Source organism: Tribolium castaneum, chromosome 3 (assembly GCF_031307605.1).
Source record: "Tribolium castaneum strain GA2 chromosome 3, icTriCast1.1, whole genome shotgun sequence".
In the NCBI taxonomy this organism is placed as follows: Eukaryota; Metazoa; Arthropoda; class Insecta; order Coleoptera; family Tenebrionidae; genus Tribolium; species Tribolium castaneum.
The window spans coordinates 13,472,023-13,489,257 of NC_087396.1; the positions used below are offsets into that span (position 1 = coordinate 13,472,023).

At 38.2% G+C, this 17,235-nt stretch overlaps 11 protein-coding genes and 1 long non-coding RNA gene across 12 annotated transcripts; 6 read left to right on the forward strand and 6 right to left on the reverse strand.

Moving 5' to 3' along the window:
* The first annotated feature begins 974 nt into the window (after window positions 1-974).
* Rab1 lies at window positions 975-3,021 on the forward strand. The gene is made up of 6 exons (XM_970057.5): window positions 975-1,162; window positions 1,538-1,610; window positions 1,663-1,710; window positions 1,761-1,808; window positions 1,858-2,085; window positions 2,131-3,021. Exons 1-6 carry the CDS (start codon window positions 1,149-1,151, stop codon window positions 2,326-2,328), a joined length of 609 nt encoding a protein of 202 aa, XP_975150.1. The 5' UTR covers window positions 975-1,148; the 3' UTR covers window positions 2,329-3,021.
* On the reverse strand, window positions 3,008-4,413 carry LOC103313699 (uncharacterized). Its single transcript, XM_008197653.3, has 4 exons — window positions 4,141-4,413; window positions 3,891-4,085; window positions 3,730-3,841; window positions 3,008-3,683 (listed from the first exon to the last, which is right to left on the reverse strand). Exons 1-4 carry the CDS (start codon window positions 4,264-4,266, stop codon window positions 3,118-3,120), a joined length of 999 nt encoding a protein of 332 aa, XP_008195875.1. The 5' UTR covers window positions 4,267-4,413; the 3' UTR covers window positions 3,008-3,117.
* Window positions 4,414-4,550: 137 nt separating this feature from the next.
* On the reverse strand, window positions 4,551-5,514 carry RpS25 (Ribosomal protein S25). Its single transcript, XM_970077.4, has 4 exons — window positions 5,397-5,514; window positions 5,093-5,185; window positions 4,852-5,035; window positions 4,551-4,678 (listed from the first exon to the last, which is right to left on the reverse strand). Exons 1-4 carry the CDS (start codon window positions 5,397-5,399, stop codon window positions 4,599-4,601), a joined length of 360 nt encoding a protein of 119 aa, XP_975170.2. The 5' UTR covers window positions 5,400-5,514; the 3' UTR covers window positions 4,551-4,598.
* Window positions 5,477-7,181, forward strand: LOC664069 (uncharacterized protein). The gene is made up of 5 exons (XM_970087.4): window positions 5,477-5,618; window positions 5,668-6,195; window positions 6,513-6,733; window positions 6,783-6,929; window positions 6,989-7,181. The coding sequence occupies exons 1-5, from the start codon at window positions 5,577-5,579 to the stop codon at window positions 7,146-7,148; spliced, it is 1,098 nt and encodes a 365-aa protein (XP_975180.1). The 5' UTR covers window positions 5,477-5,576; the 3' UTR covers window positions 7,149-7,181.
* Window positions 7,182-7,185: 4 nt separating this feature from the next.
* Window positions 7,186-7,725, forward strand: LOC664078 (cytochrome b-c1 complex subunit 7). The gene is made up of 2 exons (XM_008197656.3): window positions 7,186-7,278; window positions 7,331-7,725. Exon 2 carries the CDS (start codon window positions 7,342-7,344, stop codon window positions 7,672-7,674), a length of 333 nt encoding a protein of 110 aa, XP_008195878.1. The 5' UTR covers window positions 7,186-7,278; window positions 7,331-7,341; the 3' UTR covers window positions 7,675-7,725.
* Window positions 7,714-8,761, reverse strand: PCNA (Proliferating cell nuclear antigen). Its single transcript, XM_970103.5, has 2 exons — window positions 8,417-8,761; window positions 7,714-8,365 (listed from the first exon to the last, which is right to left on the reverse strand). The coding sequence occupies exons 1-2, from the start codon at window positions 8,635-8,637 to the stop codon at window positions 7,804-7,806; spliced, it is 783 nt and encodes a 260-aa protein (XP_975196.1). The 5' UTR covers window positions 8,638-8,761; the 3' UTR covers window positions 7,714-7,803.
* A 12-nt stretch (window positions 8,762-8,773) lies between these two features.
* Window positions 8,774-9,980, forward strand: LOC107398269 (uncharacterized). Its single transcript, XR_001575164.2, has 2 exons — window positions 8,774-9,270; window positions 9,326-9,980. It is a non-coding gene; the product is annotated as an uncharacterized LOC107398269 (long non-coding RNA).
* Window positions 9,981-10,270: 290 nt separating this feature from the next.
* Window positions 10,271-11,636, forward strand: Rae1. Its single transcript, XM_970113.4, has 3 exons — window positions 10,271-10,642; window positions 10,690-11,054; window positions 11,106-11,636. The coding sequence occupies exons 1-3, from the start codon at window positions 10,364-10,366 to the stop codon at window positions 11,539-11,541; spliced, it is 1,080 nt and encodes a 359-aa protein (XP_975206.1). The 5' UTR covers window positions 10,271-10,363; the 3' UTR covers window positions 11,542-11,636.
* ND-B12 (NADH dehydrogenase (ubiquinone) B12 subunit) lies at window positions 11,589-12,165 on the reverse strand. Its single transcript, XM_970120.4, has 2 exons — window positions 12,016-12,165; window positions 11,589-11,960 (listed from the first exon to the last, which is right to left on the reverse strand). Exon 2 carries the CDS (start codon window positions 11,956-11,958, stop codon window positions 11,644-11,646), a length of 315 nt encoding a protein of 104 aa, XP_975213.1. The 5' UTR covers window positions 11,959-11,960; window positions 12,016-12,165; the 3' UTR covers window positions 11,589-11,643.
* Window positions 12,166-12,216: 51 nt separating this feature from the next.
* On the reverse strand, window positions 12,217-12,865 carry robl (roadblock). Its single transcript, XM_970129.5, has 3 exons — window positions 12,718-12,865; window positions 12,587-12,665; window positions 12,217-12,536 (listed from the first exon to the last, which is right to left on the reverse strand). The coding sequence occupies exons 1-3, from the start codon at window positions 12,718-12,720 to the stop codon at window positions 12,325-12,327; spliced, it is 294 nt and encodes a 97-aa protein (XP_975222.3). The 5' UTR covers window positions 12,721-12,865; the 3' UTR covers window positions 12,217-12,324.
* Window positions 12,866-12,950: 85 nt separating this feature from the next.
* Window positions 12,951-13,992, forward strand: Ski6. Its single transcript, XM_008197657.3, has 2 exons — window positions 12,951-13,267; window positions 13,316-13,992. Exons 1-2 carry the CDS (start codon window positions 13,094-13,096, stop codon window positions 13,895-13,897), a joined length of 756 nt encoding a protein of 251 aa, XP_008195879.1. The 5' UTR covers window positions 12,951-13,093; the 3' UTR covers window positions 13,898-13,992.
* Mtpbeta (Mitochondrial trifunctional protein beta subunit) lies at window positions 13,901-16,759 on the reverse strand. Its single transcript, XM_970145.5, has 8 exons — window positions 16,563-16,759; window positions 16,307-16,475; window positions 16,068-16,255; window positions 15,831-16,018; window positions 15,612-15,785; window positions 15,429-15,560; window positions 14,196-14,651; window positions 13,901-14,138 (listed from the first exon to the last, which is right to left on the reverse strand). The coding sequence occupies exons 1-8, from the start codon at window positions 16,630-16,632 to the stop codon at window positions 14,091-14,093; spliced, it is 1,425 nt and encodes a 474-aa protein (XP_975238.1). The 5' UTR covers window positions 16,633-16,759; the 3' UTR covers window positions 13,901-14,090.
* Between the last annotated feature and the right edge of the window lie 476 nt (window positions 16,760-17,235).

The window sequence follows — 17,235 nt, forward strand, 5'->3', positions numbered from 1 at the left end:
AATTTAAATTTTATTATAGTGTCTGTGCGGCGGTAACGTAGCTATTTAGGTTTTTTTAGGTATTTATTGGCCGAACATCTGGAGACGGTTGTTTGATATTTGTCATAATAAATAAATAAAAAAGCAGGTACTTACGTTTCAGGGAACTGGAGTTTATTTCTTGTTTTTTTTTGTATTCGTTCATGGTTTTTCTTAATTTAATATTCCCAGTGTAATACAGATGGTCTACAGAGTGGCATTTTTACTTGTTACCTTCTTATGAGTTTTTTATAACTTCCATCAGATCAGTAACAACTATTTACCTGATATCGTTCCAAGTATGTCATATTTCAAAGATTATTCTTTTGGTTTTATTTTTGTTCTGTATAATCTTTTATGAAAATTTGGTATTCCTCGGGAATAAATGATTTTTTGAAGACGTTAATACTTTTCAATTTGCTTGGTTGGTGACAGGAAAACTGAATTGAAATTAATTTTCAATGACTGATTACGGTATTTTTTCGGAAGGATCTAACTTTTTTTAATTTTTTTTATCGTAATTTTACTACAAATGCAATCAAATTTTGCTGGATTTTGTTCTTTATTATATTATCGGTGTAAAAATCTACCACAGTTTAATAAAAGGTTTAAAAAAAAATAAAAAAATAATAATTTGGGTAAATAATATTTATATACTATAAAAAATATAGTACTATAATGATCTTATTTTATAATAATTATTAAATTATCACTATTATCCCTCCCTAATTTTATTAAACCTCCTCGAGCAGTTCCCCCACAGTTAACAAGGAAGAAAAACGAAGAAGGAAAAGAAAGAATGGAATTTATGGTCTAATAATGTAAACATCGCGTATACTTGTCGCGTTCCAGTTAATTGATATTTCCACTGATAAGAGTAAGATAACATTCCTGTTTTAATCAGAACTTTGAATGTGGCGCGCCCGCTGCAGTGCTGTCATCTGCGCCCCACCGTTGAAATTACCAGGACAAAGTTGTTGCGATACGTCAATCGCAGTAGCCATTGTCCTAAATTTGCTTATTTGTGTATGAAATTTCTGTAATTTAACGTGTAAATTAGGGTGACAGCAAAGAAAAACAGACGTAAATAGTGGTGTTTAGAGCTATTGTTTAAAATAAATACTTCAAATATGAATCCAGAATAGTAAGTATCGATTTATTTATTTTTTGACTTGTTGGAACTACAATGTAGTATTTTTGACGTGTATTGCGCAGTTTGCGTCAGGATTTCGGTTTTTTCTCCCAATTATCATGCTTTCCAATTCGCGTAATTCGGCAAAAGCGAAGAGTTTGCATTTTACTGGTGGCGGCGATCAATTTCCTATGCGTTTCCACCCACTATTCACGGCAACTCAATTATATGCAAGTGGCACGTCACTCGCACTTCATGAGTCAACCGCTCCAACTTGTGATTTTGTAGTAATTTGAAAAAATCCGAATTCCTTGTGTTATCTCTCGGGGAAACTCCGCAGTCAAGGCTGCTCGCTGCAGGAATTTCATGATTTTTTCTCACTTTCAGCGATTACTTGTTCAAACTTCTTCTGATCGGGGACTCCGGCGTGGGGAAGTCGTGTCTATTGCTTAGGTTTGCGGTGAGTCAAAGCCAGACATTGGCCCGAACGCATTTTTATGTCGTGTTTACAGGATGACACTTATACGGAAAGTTACATTAGTACCATTGGTGTAGATTTTGTAAGTACCCACTCACTTGCCCTAACGTGCTGTTAATTGTCTGTTTATAGAAAATACGCACAATCGATTTAGACGGGAAGACTATAAAATTGCAAATAGTGAGTGGCCGAGGTAATTTCGGGCCCAACTTAATCAGTGTGCTTTCAGTGGGACACAGCAGGGCAGGAGCGGTTCCGAACGATCACCTCGAGTTATTACAGGGGGGCACACGGTATTATAGTGGTTTACGACTGCACAGACCAGGACTCTTTCAATAATGTGAAACAGTGGTTGGAAGAAATAGACCGTTACGCTTGCGATAATGTAAACAAGTTATTAGTGGGAAATAAAAGTGATCTTACTACGAAGAAAGTGGTGGATTACACAACGGCTAAGGTACGGGAGGTGGGGCCAAAGGGGCTGTTTCATGGCTTGTTTTAGGAATACGCGGATCAGTTGGGCATCCCGTTCTTGGAGACCTCGGCGAAGAACGCCAGCAACGTGGAGCAGGCCTTCATGACGATGGCTGCGGAGATCAAGAACCGGGTGGGGCCCCCGTCCTCGGCCGCCGATCAAGCGAGCAAAGTGAAGATCGATCAAGGGCGCCCAATTGAAACAACCAAGTCGGGATGTTGCTGAAAATTTAGTCACATTTGTTTGCAGGTCATCTCTTATTTTGTATGGTAGCAGTTTCCTGCTAATTTATATTATAGTAATATCCGTCTTGTATGTATAGTTATTTTAAACCTGGTTATGTTTCACTCTTTCTTGAACCTTGTTATAAATTTTAATGTAATAAACACCAATATCATTAGCCTAATTATTGATAAACACGTTTTCAGTTCGAATTTCAGCGTTTTTAGGGAGGAATAGCCAAACATCTTAACTTTTGTACTTCGAGACTTGGCTATTTGCCCTAAAAACGTGTGATTACTTAGGTTTTTCTGATTGTATCGAGTTTAATTTTGGGTTTTGTTAACACTATGTGATTTTTATTGACTTTACGCAGTATGATACAAAATTTCCCAAAGTGTTTGTTCCATGATAACGTCAGTTCAGTTTTAAGTAGGAAACACTTAGGCATGCACTTGATACTTGTAAATTATGCACACGACTCCTTTTCGTTTCCAGTCATTTTTCTACATGGGGTTGAAGTTTTAGTTTGGTAGAGGAACAAACTTACCGATGACTTAACCATTTTATAACCGTTTAAATTTTGTATGATTGCTGTGCATCTATGGTTAAACAAATCATAATAGATTGTCATTTTTGTAGTTCATATTTGTATAAGAATTATTGTAACAAGTAAAGATTAATATTCAAATCGAATAATTATTTTATTTTTATTATTAAACTTTGGTCTTATTTATAGAATTTTAAAGACAATACAATAGTAATACAGTTAATTCATACGTGGCCACTCAGTGACTACAACATATCCAAAAGGTCTTGCGTGCTTATATTAATTGACGCTTTCTTTTTAGCTTTTTTCGGTGGTTCTTCAGGCTCAGTCTTTGGCGCTGTTGAAGCTTTGTCAACAGTTTTTACAAGAATTTCACTTGGGGCCCTTTTCTGGGTCAGTCTTTTAGGCAAACTGGAAGTCAATGGAATATCGTCATCGTTCAAAAAATCAAAATCTTGGGCGGACGTTGAAGGTTTGCTTTCCGAAGGGACCGAGTTCTCTTCGTGATTAGAAGCATCATCTGAATCAGTCTTGTTGTCAATATCTGAACTGTTTGATGCTTCGGATTCTGATATAGTTTCCAATTTTTTAGTTTGATTAGTTGTTTCATTTTTTCGTTTCTTGCTCTTTACATTAACTGGCAAATTCACTGTAGGTCTGCCGTTCTTAAATGCTTCCAGCAGTTCGGTCAAGTGCTGAATACGAAATTTTTTCTCATTTAAGATTGATAAAAACTGGCCAAACTGCTCTTCCTCATCTGACTGCTTTTTTTGGATCAGTTCTTTCAGCTTCTGCTCACAGCACGTTTTATCTGAAATATCATTTATTAAAATAGGTTTGAACGTGCGGTTAATTACGTTTATCAATCTCATCCTTTTCTTTCATCACAACGTTTAATTTTTCCGATAATTCAGTGTTTTCCACGTAAAACGTGTCCATTATTTGTTCAACTTGTTCCACATAGTTAGTCTACAAAATAATAGTTGTAAAAGTGCCTAATACATAAGAATCATCATACTTTCTCCAATTTACATGTGAAAAATTTCACTTTCAGCGAATTCTTCAAGAGGCGGTTAATGGAAAATGTGTTATTTTTGAACGTGAAAATGATGTCGGGGTCCGCCGTTTTTATATAATCGGACAGTTTGGAACAATACTCTTCAAAATTTAACTTGTATTCCGTAGCAAAATACTTGAGATCATCCTTGGACAACTGAAAATATTTTTTTAATAAAAATGCCCTAAACCTTGTGAATTATAAACTAAACTGTAGATTTCCAAGCGTTTTCGTTTTGTAATATAATTAGCGTTACTCCATCCTCCAAAAGTGTAAAATGTACTCGAAGGGGTGTGTTCTCTTCTGAATAAATTTGTTTAAAAACGCAATTCTCCATTATTTCCGGTTAAAAAACTAGCACCCAGTAATTTTCAGTGTAAATTATCACAGGTTAATTGAAATTAATTCGTATAATTATAGTTTTCAACAAACGGGCACTTATTTAGGTTACTTGAAGTGTAACATAACCTCAAAGTAGATTTTTTTTTAAAATGATCATTAATTTGGGGAACTTTACAGCGGCCCTGAAGCTGTTGTCTGCTCAAAAATGTAAAGAATTATTTAAGTAATTATTTAAAACATCACAGATTTGTGAAAGAATTGGATAAAAAAAATCAAGAATGTTTTTAAATTATTTATTAAATGTAGTCATACATTTTAATATAAAACTTATGCAGCCTGGTCATCACCCTTCGTAGTTCTTGTGTAAATGAGCTGAGCCCTGTGTTTTACAACTTGTTTAATTAAACCTGCAACAAAAATTATCCATTACGTGAAGTCTAATAATAAAATAAATGTAAAATAAAGCGAAAAGTGTAATCAGACTCATTAAATCAGTTTTTGCCATCACTGCAATTCTGGTTTTAGTTTTATCATCACACAACATACATTAATTTTTTGATTAAGCTTAGGCAAAAATTACCTTTCTGTTGCAATTCAAGCAAAGCTCGCCTTGCCAAGGATCCACGGACCTTCAATCTTTCTGAAACCACTGAGGGTGTGATGAGCTTGTAAGAAGAAACTTCCTTATACAACTTATCATAAGTGGCTTTGTCGAACAAAACTTGGTTATTAAGCTTGTCGCGGACTTTTCCTTTGGACCACTTCTACAAGAACAGAAAAATATGTAAAATTTTGCCACTTGAACAAATTTACCACTTTACCTTCTTCTTGGCTTTGCCACCTCCAGACCCTTCCTTCTTCTTTTGAGTCTTTTGGGGTTGCTTTGCTGACGCTTTAGAATCCTTCTTAGGTGGCTAAAGCAGATAAAACAAACTTAAATCAACTCTTCAACACGTGCTGGGGAGAAAACAGCAAATAAAAATTTCGGGTTAATTAAATGTTTGGCACAAAAAAACTTCGTCGCGATGAATGTAACAATCGTAAAGATTAGATTGTTGCAATAAAATATACAAAAGAATGCCCTTAAGTTTGAAAATACGAAAAAATAGCGGACCAAAAACTCACCATGTTGACCGTCACAGGAAAAGAGGAACGGCCATAAACGGAAGTAACTTCATTTGTCAAAATTCACCAACCGGCAAAAGCAAAAGTTACTATACCATTTTTGCGTTTGTTTATAACCTTTAAAAGGGAAAAAAATAAACATTTTTTGTCTAGAACTGTGTCTAGAACGAATAGTTAAAAATGGAAAATGAAAATTCCGTCATTTACGGGTTAGAATTTCAGGTATGGTTCAGTAGAAATGACGAAATGTTTAATATAGCACTTTGCTTAGGCGCGAGCCTTGGCCCCTCAAAACGCAGAGATTGAAAAAATTTGTTTTCTTATTGGGACCCAATCTCTCAAGCAAGCCACGAATCAGATACATTTAGTCGAGTTTAATGACGAGGATTCAACTCTCAAAACTTCAGTATTCAACCACCCTGAAGGGGAAATTTGGAAACTAAACTCAAGCCCCTTGGACGAAACCAAATTGGTCACTTGTTACAATTCTGTTACAAATGAAAATTCGTGTTGCATGAAAACAGCACTGTATAAGTTACCACAAACTGAGAATCCTGATACTGTTGAAAGTTTACCAATTGTGACCAGTTTTGATACTAGTGCACTTGGAAATGAGGTAAAAACGACGGAATTTCATCCAGTCGAGGCCGAAAAGGTTGCCTCAGTTTTGGAAAGTCAAGTAGTGCTTTGGGATGTCTCAGGCGAGAAGGCTAGAAGTATTTTAAAAGTGCAATTAAATGGTAAGAATAACCCGAAGTTTACCACAGGAAAGTGGAACCCTCACCAAAGTTGCAATCAGGTTAGAAAAATTTTTTTGTAAGTTATAGCCCACAAGATAAATGCTCACACTAAAAAATACTCAAATAAACCCACAAACGCACTGAGAAAAAACTTTACATGGAAACTACCTCTCATAGAAAAAAACCTATCCAGAGAAAAACCCATGAGTAAAAGCTCACAGAAAAATTAACTCATTAAAAAAATACAATTTCGGTTTAGTTTATTGATCTTCTGTCTTTGTAAGTTTTGTCTATATGGGTTTTTACCCGTGTATTTTTTCCTGTACGCATTTTTCGTGTGAGCTTCTGATCACCTATTTATTCGTGAAAAATTTAGTTTACAACTGCTGTGGAAACACACCTGAAGACATATGATGTGAGGTCTGGAGAGTTGGCTTGGGGCATCGACAACGTCCACAGCCAACTATTAAGAGACTTAGATTTCAACATGAACAAACAGTATCATGTTGCCACTTGTGGGGACGACGGTTTCATCAAAATTTGGGACTTTAGACAAACTGGACAACCAGTGTATTCCAGAAGTGATCATTCCCATTGGTATTTTGGCAAGATTTAATTTTCAAAAATTAACAAAAAAAATTTCTAGGGTTTGGTGCATTCGCTTCAACCCATTCCATGATCAACTCTTGCTATCTGCAAGCTCAGATGCTCGAGTTTTAGTTTCTAGTGCTGCAAGTGTTAGTTCAGAAAACAACAATGACTGCATGCAAGATGAAACAGAAGCAAAGCAAATGTAATAATTTGACTGATTTTTTGCTTTAATTGAATTTAATTAATTTTGCTTGTTCTCAGGATTTCAGATGGGCCTTTACAGTGGTGTGAACACGAAGACAGTGTCTACTGCGCCGAGTGGTCCCTTGCAGAACCGTGGGTGTTCGCATCGTTGAGCTACGACGGACGACTGCTCATTTCACGAGTGAAGAAATCGTTAAAATACCAAATTATGCTTTAATTGTTCAATAAATAAATCAGTTATTTAAAATTCCCCCGCAATTTTCGACCACAACCAGTGTTGCCACAAAACGAAAGTCACTGTTTTCAATTGACGTTTGATAAAAAAGGACTTGTTACCTAATAGCCGAGTACTGTTTTTAAAACGTTTTTTGTATTTCTGTTCATTACTATCATTGTTAGTTGTCCTCATCATGTCTTTGGGGTTCGTTCAGAGACGTTTCATGAGCAGCGCGCTCCAAAAATGGGCGTACAGCATCTCCGGGTTCAATAAATTGGGGCTCATGAGAGACGACTGTTTGGACGAAACCGCCGATGTAAAGGAAGCACTTCGCAGACTGCCACAGCAAGAAGTAGACGCCCGCAATTACCGCATCCTTCGAGCCGTTCAATTGTCAATCCAGAAAGACATTCTCCCCAAAGACCAATGGACTAAACTGGAAGAAGACCGCCTTTACCTGACCCCAATCGTACAACAAGTGGTCAAAGAGAGAGAAGAGCGCGAGGAATGGGAGAAAAATTATTAATAGTTTGGTGTTTCGTAGTTGTAAATTGTAAAAAATAAATTATTAAAAGTAGCACTTTATTTTAGTTTAAAAAATACAGAACGTGAACAAATGAGTAAGAACGTGAATATTGGACTCAAATTAAATAGTCTAGTTTTCATCCTCTTCAATTTTGGGAGCTAAGTAAAACCTAAGGTGTCCAAGATCGGGGATCTGGTACTCGACCACGAGTGGGACGTTGTCAGACATGGACAACTGGACCTGAGACGCCAGAGGAGTAGCTTTCGTGAAGGAATTCAAATACTGGCAGGCGAAAGTTAGGCTCACAGGTTCCTGCATTTCGATCGTTACCGACTCCTCTTCCTTCTCAAAGTTGTTAGTTTGAGCGATTTTCACGTTCGCAGTTCCAATATCGCCGCCAGTGGAGAATTTAACTCCTTCTTTCGTGCACGAAATCATGATGGATTCCCCAAACTGGGCCAAATCCTTGCATATCCTGGCAAACTCGCCAGAAGGCATGCGAATAACGCAGGAGAAATCCGTCTCAGGAATCCCCAGATGCTCCTGGTCCAAATTCATGAGTTTCATTTCGTAATCGGAGATTTTCTCCTGCTTTTTGGCTTCGAACATGAAGGTGACTATGTCGGCATCGTCCTGGGCCTTGATCGTGACCGTGTCTTCGTTGTTCGCACATTTGAATATCTTTGCCATACTGTTGAAAAAATTATGAATAAGACAATTGGTGCTTAAGCTTGCTACTTACTTAGCCAGATTCATGCCCATTGTTAAGTTGCGGTCGCATCTGTATTTATCGAAACCATCGGATCGCAACATAAGGGACACCAGAGAGACGTGGGAATTGTCCATGGCCTGGAGCTGGATCCCCGACTCGGAGCAGTCAAAGGAGGCTTCATTGAGAAGGTCCTTGATGGCATCCAGGATTTTCTTGAAGGTGGCACTCGCCGTCAAACGTGCTTCGAACATTTTGCCGGTTAACACAGAAAATAACGACACAGAACTGAATTAACACAAAGGGCAGTGCACCAAGTGAGCCGACAACTTCCTGGAAATGCGAGGGAAACTGCAGTAAATGCGCGCCAATTTCTTGGGGATTTTCAAATTCGTCAATGTGGATCTGCTGAGGCAACGTGATTGGCTGATACCGATCACATGACTTTCAAGAAATTGTGAATAATCCACGTAATTGTGCTAAATTTATTTTAAATATAGTTACTTGTTGTGACACAAGTTTTGCGTCCTGTAATACTCCTATATTGGCTTATTTTAGTTAAATAAAAAAGCTGGAATACGGGGGTTTGAATTTGGGGCTAATTGTTTTGTGTGGTTGTCGTCATGGGGGTGAAAGTGGGATACGCGCATTGGCAACACGAGAGTATAGGCCAGGGGGGTTTTGCACTCCCGGGGAGATGAAAAGGGACGACCAATGACGACTGCTTATTTTAAAACAAGCGCGTATTTATTAGGGATTTCATTAAATTATATTTTTTGACGTAACAATGACATCTACGCTTGCGCGCAGATCGCTAAAAAGATCGCGCCGAAAATATCGCGCCAAAAGTGTTGTTTTGTCACTCATCGTTCAACGTGTTACCGGAAGTATGTAGCAATTATTTGTTTCATCGTTTAATCAAAGCAAAAATTCTGATTACAGTTCGTTAGTGAGTCAATTCCTGGTGTTGAGCGCCGACCAAAAAGATAAGTATCTCTTGTTTTGTTAATATAACCTCATCTTTTTGATTGGTGTTTCTTTCTATTTTAAAGGCATTGGTCTCTGGGCTGGAGTGACGGATTTTTGATTTCTACTACTCAAGCGAACTTTAGTCATGGCTGGTTATCGCAAATATTCCTGCAAATACCCCGGATGCACCAGTGGTTATGTTCCCAACAAAGGACATGCCAACAAGCATTTCTTCACCTTCCCTAAGAATCTAAAGCTTCACGAATTGTGGAGGAATGCCTGCAAAATTGAGGATCCTGTAAGTTCAAAATTTTGGCGTTTTCTCGATTTAGGGTATTTCAGAATTTACTTTTAAGTTTCTTATTTGCGCTCGAGTGTGTCAGTGCACTGCATGTACCTCCTCGTGGTCGTAGCGTGGGCAACTGTTTGCTGACAGACAAGGTAAAAGTCATTGCAAAGAAGGCCTTATTTTGTTTTAAGTCTGGAGCAGACAGGCAAAACATGCCAACACTAACTGATTTAATTTTTTGATAATTTTTGTATAATTAAGAAATAATACAATACTTTAATTTTTTGAAAAATTTAATTTGTTATGTTACTCAAGTGTACAATAAAAATGTTAACAAAATCTGTGTTTTATTACCCCAAAACAACTTTTTTTGTAAGTTTCATTGCAAATTTTGTTTAAAATAAATATAAAATGTTTTCATTTCGTTTAAAATGAAAATATTTTTTTTTATTTTAAACAATTTGCAATAAAACTTGTAAGATAAAAATAATAAAAAACAGAATATAAAAGGAATTTATTCAAACGTGGCGCTTTACCGTGGTAGTAACGCACTTCAGCACCAGAGGCGCTGTATTCTCGTGTTGCCAGTGATTTACTAGGGAATTATCACTTCTTAACCTTTACTGTTCTGTGGTTGTCGTCGTGCCTCGTTTGACAGTTGTTTGACATTTCCAACTGCGCTGTTTGTTTTTATTCGGTGAAACTTTTACAAATTATAGGAAATGTTTAATCAGAGTTCAATCGGCGGCTTTGGGGGCACCCCCACGCCGAGTTCAGCAAACCCGATGAAGGACTTCGAAGTAACGCAGCCCCCGGACGATTCGATAAGTTCTTTGGCGTTCTCTCCGGCAACGCTCCCCCAGAATTTTTTAATAGCCGCAAGTTGGGACAACAACGTGCGTTGTTGGGAAATCGAGCAAACGGGGAAAAGCGTCCCCAAATCCATGCAAGCGTGTGGGGGCCCCGTACTTGACGTGTGTTGGAGTGACGATGGCACAAAAGTAAAAGTTGGAATTGATGTTTTGTATGTAACTAACGGTCAGTTTAGGTGTTTATGGCGGGGTGTGATAAACAGGCCAAGGCCTGGGATTTGGGCAGTAACCAGGTGATACAAGTTGCGCAACATGATGCCCCCATTAAGACTTGTCACTGGATAAAGGCTTCGAACTATTCGTGTTTAATGACCGGGTCTTGGGACAAGACTCTCAAATTTTGGGACACGCGCACCCCTAACCCCATGATGAGTATTAATCTACCTGAGAGGTGTTACTGTGCCGATGTGGATTACCCTATGGCGGTGGTTGGGACCGCAGGGCGCCAGATCATTGTCTACCAGCTAGACGGCAAGCCCCAGCAGTACAAAGTGCTTGATAGCCCCCTCAAATACCAGCACCGCTGTGTGGCCATTTTTAGGTTCGGTTTGATTCAATTGACTTAACAAATTGAAATGTTTTTTAACTTTAGGGATAAAAAGAAGTCTCCAACTGGGTACGCTTTAGGTTCGGTGGAAGGCCGCGTCGCCATCCAATACGTTAACCCGGCAAACCCCAAAGACAATTTTACGTTTAAGTGCCACAGATCCAACGGGGCACCGAACGGCTATCAGGACATTTACGCCGTCAATGACATTGCATTCCACCCAGTCCATGGCACTTTGGCCACTGTTGGGTCCGATGGGTCTTTCAGTTTCTGGGATAAGGACGCACGCACCAAATTGAAATCTTCTGACCTTATGGAACAACCAATCACGCGGTGCGCTTTCAACAGCAATGGGCAAATCTTCGCCTACGCTGTTAGCTACGACTGGTCCAAAGGACACGAATTTTACAATTCAACCAAGAAGAATTACATTTTCTTGCGGTCATGTTATGATGAATTGAAACCACGAACCTCTTCATAATTGCTTACTTTTTTCAACTGTAATCAGGCTTAATAATTTGGTCCACATTATGTATTTACATTTATTTAAACAATTACAAGTTACTACAAGCACAACTGTGTTTTAATGATCGCCGTGGTGGCCGTGCTCAGAGGGGTACATTTTGTCGTAAATGGCAGTACCAGCAATGGTTATAAGGAAGGCGGCAAAGCCGGTTCTGAACCCTCTATAGAAGAAAAGTCGAAATCTAGATTTTTCCGTGCCAAATTCCTTAGGGTTGTAGCGCCAGACTTCGTTGCGAAGCCAAGGGTCCTTCAGACCTTGACAAGCTAACGCCCTTTTGGTGTTCATTAATTCGGGAATATCCTCAACTTTGTAGATTTTGTAATCAGGGATTGTGTAAGGTTCGTGTCCGTGCCCATGGCCGTGTCCCCCCATCTCTACAATATAACCTCACTTTATTATGCAACAATTTTTTCAAAATCCTGAAACAACCTCTTGTGGAAATATTATGTAATTGGAAGGGACTGATAATTAATGTAGGTTTCGTAAAGAATAACCACTAGTGTTTATAAAAAAATTGCTACGATAATAAAAATGTCACTAGTAAATCGCGCAATGTCGCCAATAGCGGAACAAGAAAGTTTCTAAATTTGTGAATCATTCTGGGGCGCAAGATTAAATAAATTTCAAACATTTGAGTTAGAGTTTATTTGTGAATAAGCATATAAAAATTTAAACGACAAAAAGCACGAAACGTACAATAAATTAGCAGTGCATAATGACACAAAACAGGCAATAACACTAATCTGTGGGACTTTGAACGACAATCAATATAAATTCTTTATCAGGAGCCACCATAATTTCGTGTTTCTTTGACCTTATCCGTAAAAACGTTAAATCGTTTGAAGGGTCTAAATCTCTAACCACACTCCTTGCTTTATCAGCCAACGAACTTATAAGTCCAGCGTATTGGACTGTTGTAGTATTATCCAAGGTGGTTTTAATCGGAATCCCTAAAATTCAAGTTTCTAAGGCCCTCACAGCCAAACTATGAGCTTATCACCTTCGGAATTGACCACTATTGTACCGATTACGCCCTTGTGGGATTGGATCCGTTTCATCGTTTCCTCCACTTCGTTCGACTGCAAACATAACTCTAAACCCGTATTCTTCTACAATTTGCATTGTACTTACCATTTTGTATTTATTTGGCTAAATTATTTATTGGAATTTTTTGCACAAAAGTGACAGCTATCAAATAACTGTTAACATGACAACAGCCCCACGTGACCACTGTCGCCAACATTCCATTATTAAATTTAATTTTTTGATGCACAGGTAAATATCCTTAAAATTGCCAACCTTGGTAGTTTGACTCCTTCAATCAAACAACACAAATATGGAATCATTTTTTAACAATTTCGAAAGAAATTTAGTTATCGGCAGGAGTTATTCTTAAAAAATTCTCGAAAGCCGACATTCTCAACTGCCCATAATCTCGCCTTTTCCGAGGTCAGGATCGCCAACGTTACATTTAAATAATTTTTTAACCTCACTTTTAAACATCAGAATGAGCAAAAATCGCGAATTATTATCAAAAATCGGCTTAAGACAGGACGGAAGACGCGCCGACGAGTTACGGAGGATCCGCTGCAAGCTGGGCGTGTTCACTGAACCCGACGGTAGCGCCTATTTGGAGCAGGGCTTGACTAAAGTTCTGGCGGCTGTGTATGGGCCCCACCAGGTTGGTTTTGCGTCTTTAATTATGATAAAATTTCATGCTGAACTTTAGGTCCGCGGCAGTCGCAGCAAAGCGCAACATGACTCGGCTGTGGTCAACTGCCAGTTTAGCATGGCTGTGTTTTCAACAGGGGAGAGGAAGAAGCGGCCCCGGGGGGACCGCAAGTCGACTGAAATCTCCATTCACTTGAGGCAGGCTTTAACTGCGGCGATCAAAGTCGAGTTGTATCCCTGGACCCAGATTGATGTTTATGTTGAGGTGCTGCATGCAGATGGGGGCATTTATCCGGCTTGTGTGAACGCCGCCACTTTGGCACTGATTGATGCGGGGATTCCGTTAAAGGAATATGTCTGTGCGTGTACTGCAAGTTTGGCAAATAATGATGTGCCGCTACTTGATGTTTCGCACCAGGAAGAGATAATAGGGGGGCCCACGTTGACAGTGGCAGCGTTACCAATGTCGGGGAAGATTGTCTTGATGGAAATGTCACAGAGGTTTCATGTGGACCACTTACAGAAGGTTTTAGACAAGGCTTTACAAGGGTGTAAAGACATTAAAAGTATTTTGGATGAGGCAGTCAAGAGTCACATTCAGGATGTTGGTAGTTCGACAGGTTGGGCAAGCACAACGTGAGGAGAGCATGTATAGAATATATTTCTGACAATTATTGATTATATTACATTATAAAAGAACCTTTTTTATTAATTAAATAATGTATAGAAAAGCTATGTACAGTTGTTTCTCTAGAGGAGTTGGAGGGACTATAAAAGTACTGATGAAAACTTAAGGACACTTGCGGGAAAAATAAAAATAAATATAAAAAGTATTAATTTGCGGTGGCCTCAGGATGTCTTTCCAAAATCATGGCCACACCCTATGCGAATAAAAAACAATTAAACATATTTCTATAAATTCCAAAACTATTATTTACCTGTCCACCAGCTGCGCAAGCAGCAACCACTCCAAACTGTCCATCCTCTTTCACAAGCCTATTAGCGGTGTGCATAGCCAGCCTGATTCCAGTGGCAGCGAAGGGATGTCCAATAGAAAGCGATCCTCCCCAGTTGTTGAATTTGTTGATGTCAGGAGCCCCAATCTTGCTGCTCCTCTTCATATAAGTTTGTGCAAACCAATCACTGTCCATGGCTTTGAAATTTGCCAAAATTTGGCCGGCGAAAGCTTCATGGAACTCCCAAACAGCAATGTCTTTCATTGTAAGCCCGGCTTTTTCTAATACAATTGGAGTGCCGTAGGCTGGTCCTAGCAAAAGTTGGTCGATAGGGTCTTGGGAAACGTAGATAAAGTCCCGCAAATAGGCCTTGGGTTTCAGGCCCAAAGCCTTAGCTTTCGCTTCCGTTGTAACAATAGCAGCGGAAGCACCGTCAGTCTGAGAAAAACAATAATTATTACTTGAAGTCAATTTCTGATAAAACCAGCATCTGAAGTTGAAATTAAATTAGCAACATTAACAATCACAGTTTTATCAATAATCTAATAATCATTTAATTGATCCAAAAATAAAGAGAATGATGCCGTTTTTGAGCGCCTTATTTTGTTTTTCATCCAGAAACAAATTCGCTTTTGCCATTAAATACCATGCGATCATTATCATATGAAATTAGAATTTATTATTAATATAAAATTAGAATTCTTTTTCTGAGAATGATAAACTAGTGAAAAGTGAGGGAAAAATGTATTGTAATTATTAATTACTAATTAAATTAAACAATAATGTTCGAGGTTTTATTATTTAACTTTTCCGCTTGATTAATTATGATAATCACCGTTTTCGTACAATGACGAGCAAAAAAATTCGGGCACCTTTGACATTTCACTAACATAATCGTGTGGAATTCCCTTTTTGAAAATGAAATGGCAGAAAAGCGCACGAAGGCATACAAAATAGTTATTAATAATACAAGTGCTTTTTTTATCAACACTTTACCTGTAGTCTCACTCCTACAACGTTGTCAATTTTATCATGCTATTTTTTTGATTATTTTGATTTTTTTTTAATCACGCTAATAAGTAATAACTGCTTCTGGAAAAATTATGAAAAAAGTATGCAGTCCCTGTCAACAATGCCAACGTAATTTAAAAATCACAGACAAGTCTGATCAAAAATTCAGTTGATGATCGAAAGCAAATAGGATGTTAAACTTACCAAAAATGAGGCATTGGCTGCTGTGACGGTACCGTGTGGTTTAATAAATGCAGGCTTAAGTTTGGCCAGTTGTTCTGGGGTGGAAACACGGATTCCGTTATCTTTTTCAATAACTTTATCAATTCCAGGGATCTACAAGAAAATTAGATTTTTTTTTTAATTTTAAATTAATTTATTCATTACCTTGACTGGGATAAGATCGGTGAAGTGGCCACTTTCATATGCATGTTGCGCCAAAGTGTGTGACCTAAGAGCGAATTCGTCTTGTTCTCTACGAGTGGCCCCAAAGGCAGCTGCGAGACGGTCAGCAGAGTGACCCATGGTTTCGCCAGAAGAAAACTCGGCAACAGCTGGCAACTAACCCAAACTTTACAATCAATTAACAGATTTTTACGTAATTACCTCTGGGACGAAATAATCAGGTCTGATGCTCGCCAGAAGCCCCAATTTTTGCTGCAAAGTCTTGGCTTTGTTGGCTTGGAGCATCAAGCTGCGCATTTTTCTGTTGTGCCTAATGGGAATATCAGACATGAATTCAACACCTCCTGCCACGATGAGCTCGTAAACACCGCTTGCAATAAGCCCAATGGCTGAAAAAAAATTAATTAAACTAAACCATTTAATTTTTGTTTTTTGTACCTGTAGTCATGGCCACATTTGATGAAATGCAAGCCATTGTGACGGTATGAGCGGGGGTTTTGTCACTGTAACCAGCTGCAAGGGCAGCCTCCCTCGCAATATTTGAAGTCTTGACTTCCTGAATAACCGTTCCATAGATGACATAATCAATCATTTCCTTTGGAACACCAGTCTTTTTTAAAATGCCACTGAAATGGCAAAATTGTGATTATGGCCAACTGGGGTTACGAATTTCTTACGCTAAGGCTTGTTTGGCTAAGTCATGTGGCATCAGTTTGGAATAGTCTGTTCCAGACATTAAAAATGGGGTTCTGACTCCATCCACCAAAACGATATTCTTTCCAGTTCTGTCTGGAACAGTTTTCTTGCTGTTTAATTGCGTTCCGACAGAAAAGGCCCTCAAATTTCCTGAAAAGCAATCACGGTTTTTGAACTTTGTACGTGCACTTTTTCAGAACATTGCACCGCCAATTTGATTTTAATTAAACTACTTACCAAATTGTTGCTGGGTTAGCCCTAGGGCTGCAGGGCTTTTAACTATGTTTCTTGCAATGTACGAAGCCATTTTGAAGGGTTAAAATATCAAATAAAAATTAACGCAAAGGAACACAATTTCGGAATATTTACTAAAAGGTAGATTCGCCACACGTCGACTTTGACCCGCAGTGTTGCCAGCTGTAGAACCGAAAATGACGAAATCGTTCGCATAACAGAGCAAAGGGCTAAAATTGTTGTGTAACAACCAAAACGCTTTGTATCTGGAGTATTCACATGTATTATTTAATTTACGGATTATTTACAAAATAAAAAGTTCAACAATAAAGTTCTCATACTGTTTAGGGCTCTATGTTGGTGACAAAATTCTAGTGACAATTAATCTTTATCGCATCATTATATAACTAAAATTTTTTGGAATATTTAAAATCTCTATTAGATCAAAGTTCAGATACCGATACCGTCTTGTGTCTACTTCGTAACACGTTTATATTCAATTATAAATCCATATTTTTTTATATTTAAACAAGTTGTAAAGCTATAACAAAAATTAATTTTTGATTTTTTTTATTGTTCACTTGGTTCATGGCACTATGTGCATCCAGTAAATATGAAATTTTGCATGAGAAATGTACTGCTCAGTTATTACCGTATCATTTATGTAATCTTGACC

What these genes read in the sequence shown, in the direction of transcription:
- Rab1 (XM_970057.5), top strand. An exon ending in GTCTATTGCTTAGGTTTGCG is followed by an intron (nt 1,611 to 1,662) that starts GTGAGTCAAAGC and finishes TCGTGTTTACAG; the next exon opens with GATGACACTTATACGGAAAG. An exon ending in GTACCATTGGTGTAGATTTT is followed by an intron (nt 1,711 to 1,760) that starts GTAAGTACCCAC and finishes GTCTGTTTATAG; the next exon opens with AAAATACGCACAATCGATTT.
- LOC103313699 (XM_008197653.3), bottom strand. Translation starts at nt 4,266, where the DNA reads ATGGAGAATTGCGTTTTTAAACAAATTTATTCAGAAGAGAACACACCC. An exon ending in AAAACGCTTGGAAATCTACA is followed by an intron (nt 4,086 to 4,140) that starts GTTTAGTTTATA and finishes AAATATTTTCAG; the next exon opens with TTGTCCAAGGATGATCTCAA. An exon ending in TCACATGTAAATTGGAGAAA is followed by an intron (nt 3,842 to 3,890) that starts GTATGATGATTC and finishes ATTATTTTGTAG; the next exon opens with ACTAACTATGTGGAACAAGT.
- RpS25 (XM_970077.4), bottom strand. An exon ending in GTGGCAAAGCCAAGAAGAAG is followed by an intron (nt 5,036 to 5,092) that starts GTAAAGTGGTAA and finishes CTGTTCTTGTAG; the next exon opens with AAGTGGTCCAAAGGAAAAGT. An exon ending in GCTTGAATTGCAACAGAAAG is followed by an intron (nt 4,679 to 4,851) that starts GTAATTTTTGCC and finishes TTTTTGTTGCAG; the next exon opens with GTTTAATTAAACAAGTTGTA.
- LOC664069 (XM_970087.4), top strand. Translation starts at nt 5,577, where the DNA reads ATGGAAAATGAAAATTCCGTCATTTACGGGTTAGAATTTCAG. An exon ending in AGAAGTGATCATTCCCATTG is followed by an intron (nt 6,734 to 6,782) that starts GTATTTTGGCAA and finishes AAAAATTTCTAG; the next exon opens with GGTTTGGTGCATTCGCTTCA. An exon ending in GAAACAGAAGCAAAGCAAAT is followed by an intron (nt 6,930 to 6,988) that starts GTAATAATTTGA and finishes GCTTGTTCTCAG; the next exon opens with GATTTCAGATGGGCCTTTAC.
- LOC664078 (XM_008197656.3), top strand. Translation starts at nt 7,342, where the DNA reads ATGTCTTTGGGGTTCGTTCAGAGACGTTTCATGAGCAGCGCGCTCCAA.
- PCNA (XM_970103.5), bottom strand. Translation starts at nt 8,637, where the DNA reads ATGTTCGAAGCACGTTTGACGGCGAGTGCCACCTTCAAGAAAATCCTG. An exon ending in ATGGGCATGAATCTGGCTAA is followed by an intron (nt 8,366 to 8,416) that starts GTAAGTAGCAAG and finishes TTTTTTCAACAG; the next exon opens with TATGGCAAAGATATTCAAAT.
- Rae1 (XM_970113.4), top strand. Translation starts at nt 10,364, where the DNA reads ATGTTTAATCAGAGTTCAATCGGCGGCTTTGGGGGCACCCCCACGCCG. An exon ending in GGAGTGACGATGGCACAAAA is followed by an intron (nt 10,643 to 10,689) that starts GTAAAAGTTGGA and finishes CGGTCAGTTTAG; the next exon opens with GTGTTTATGGCGGGGTGTGA. An exon ending in CGCTGTGTGGCCATTTTTAG is followed by an intron (nt 11,055 to 11,105) that starts GTTCGGTTTGAT and finishes TTTTAACTTTAG; the next exon opens with GGATAAAAAGAAGTCTCCAA.
- ND-B12 (XM_970120.4), bottom strand. Translation starts at nt 11,958, where the DNA reads ATGGGGGGACACGGCCATGGGCACGGACACGAACCTTACACAATCCCT.
- robl (XM_970129.5), bottom strand. An exon ending in AATAGTGGTCAATTCCGAAG is followed by an intron (nt 12,537 to 12,586) that starts GTGATAAGCTCA and finishes CTTGAATTTTAG; the next exon opens with GGATTCCGATTAAAACCACC.
- Ski6 (XM_008197657.3), top strand. Translation starts at nt 13,094, where the DNA reads ATGAGCAAAAATCGCGAATTATTATCAAAAATCGGCTTAAGACAGGAC. An exon ending in CTGTGTATGGGCCCCACCAG is followed by an intron (nt 13,268 to 13,315) that starts GTTGGTTTTGCG and finishes GCTGAACTTTAG; the next exon opens with GTCCGCGGCAGTCGCAGCAA.
- Mtpbeta (XM_970145.5), bottom strand. Translation starts at nt 16,632, where the DNA reads ATGGCTTCGTACATTGCAAGAAACATAGTTAAAAGCCCTGCAGCCCTA. An exon ending in CTGATTATTTCGTCCCAGAG is followed by an intron (nt 15,786 to 15,830) that starts GTAATTACGTAA and finishes AGTTTGGGTTAG; the next exon opens with TTGCCAGCTGTTGCCGAGTT. An exon ending in CAGCCAATGCCTCATTTTTG is followed by an intron (nt 14,652 to 15,428) that starts GTAAGTTTAACA and finishes TGTTTTTCTCAG; the next exon opens with ACTGACGGTGCTTCCGCTGC.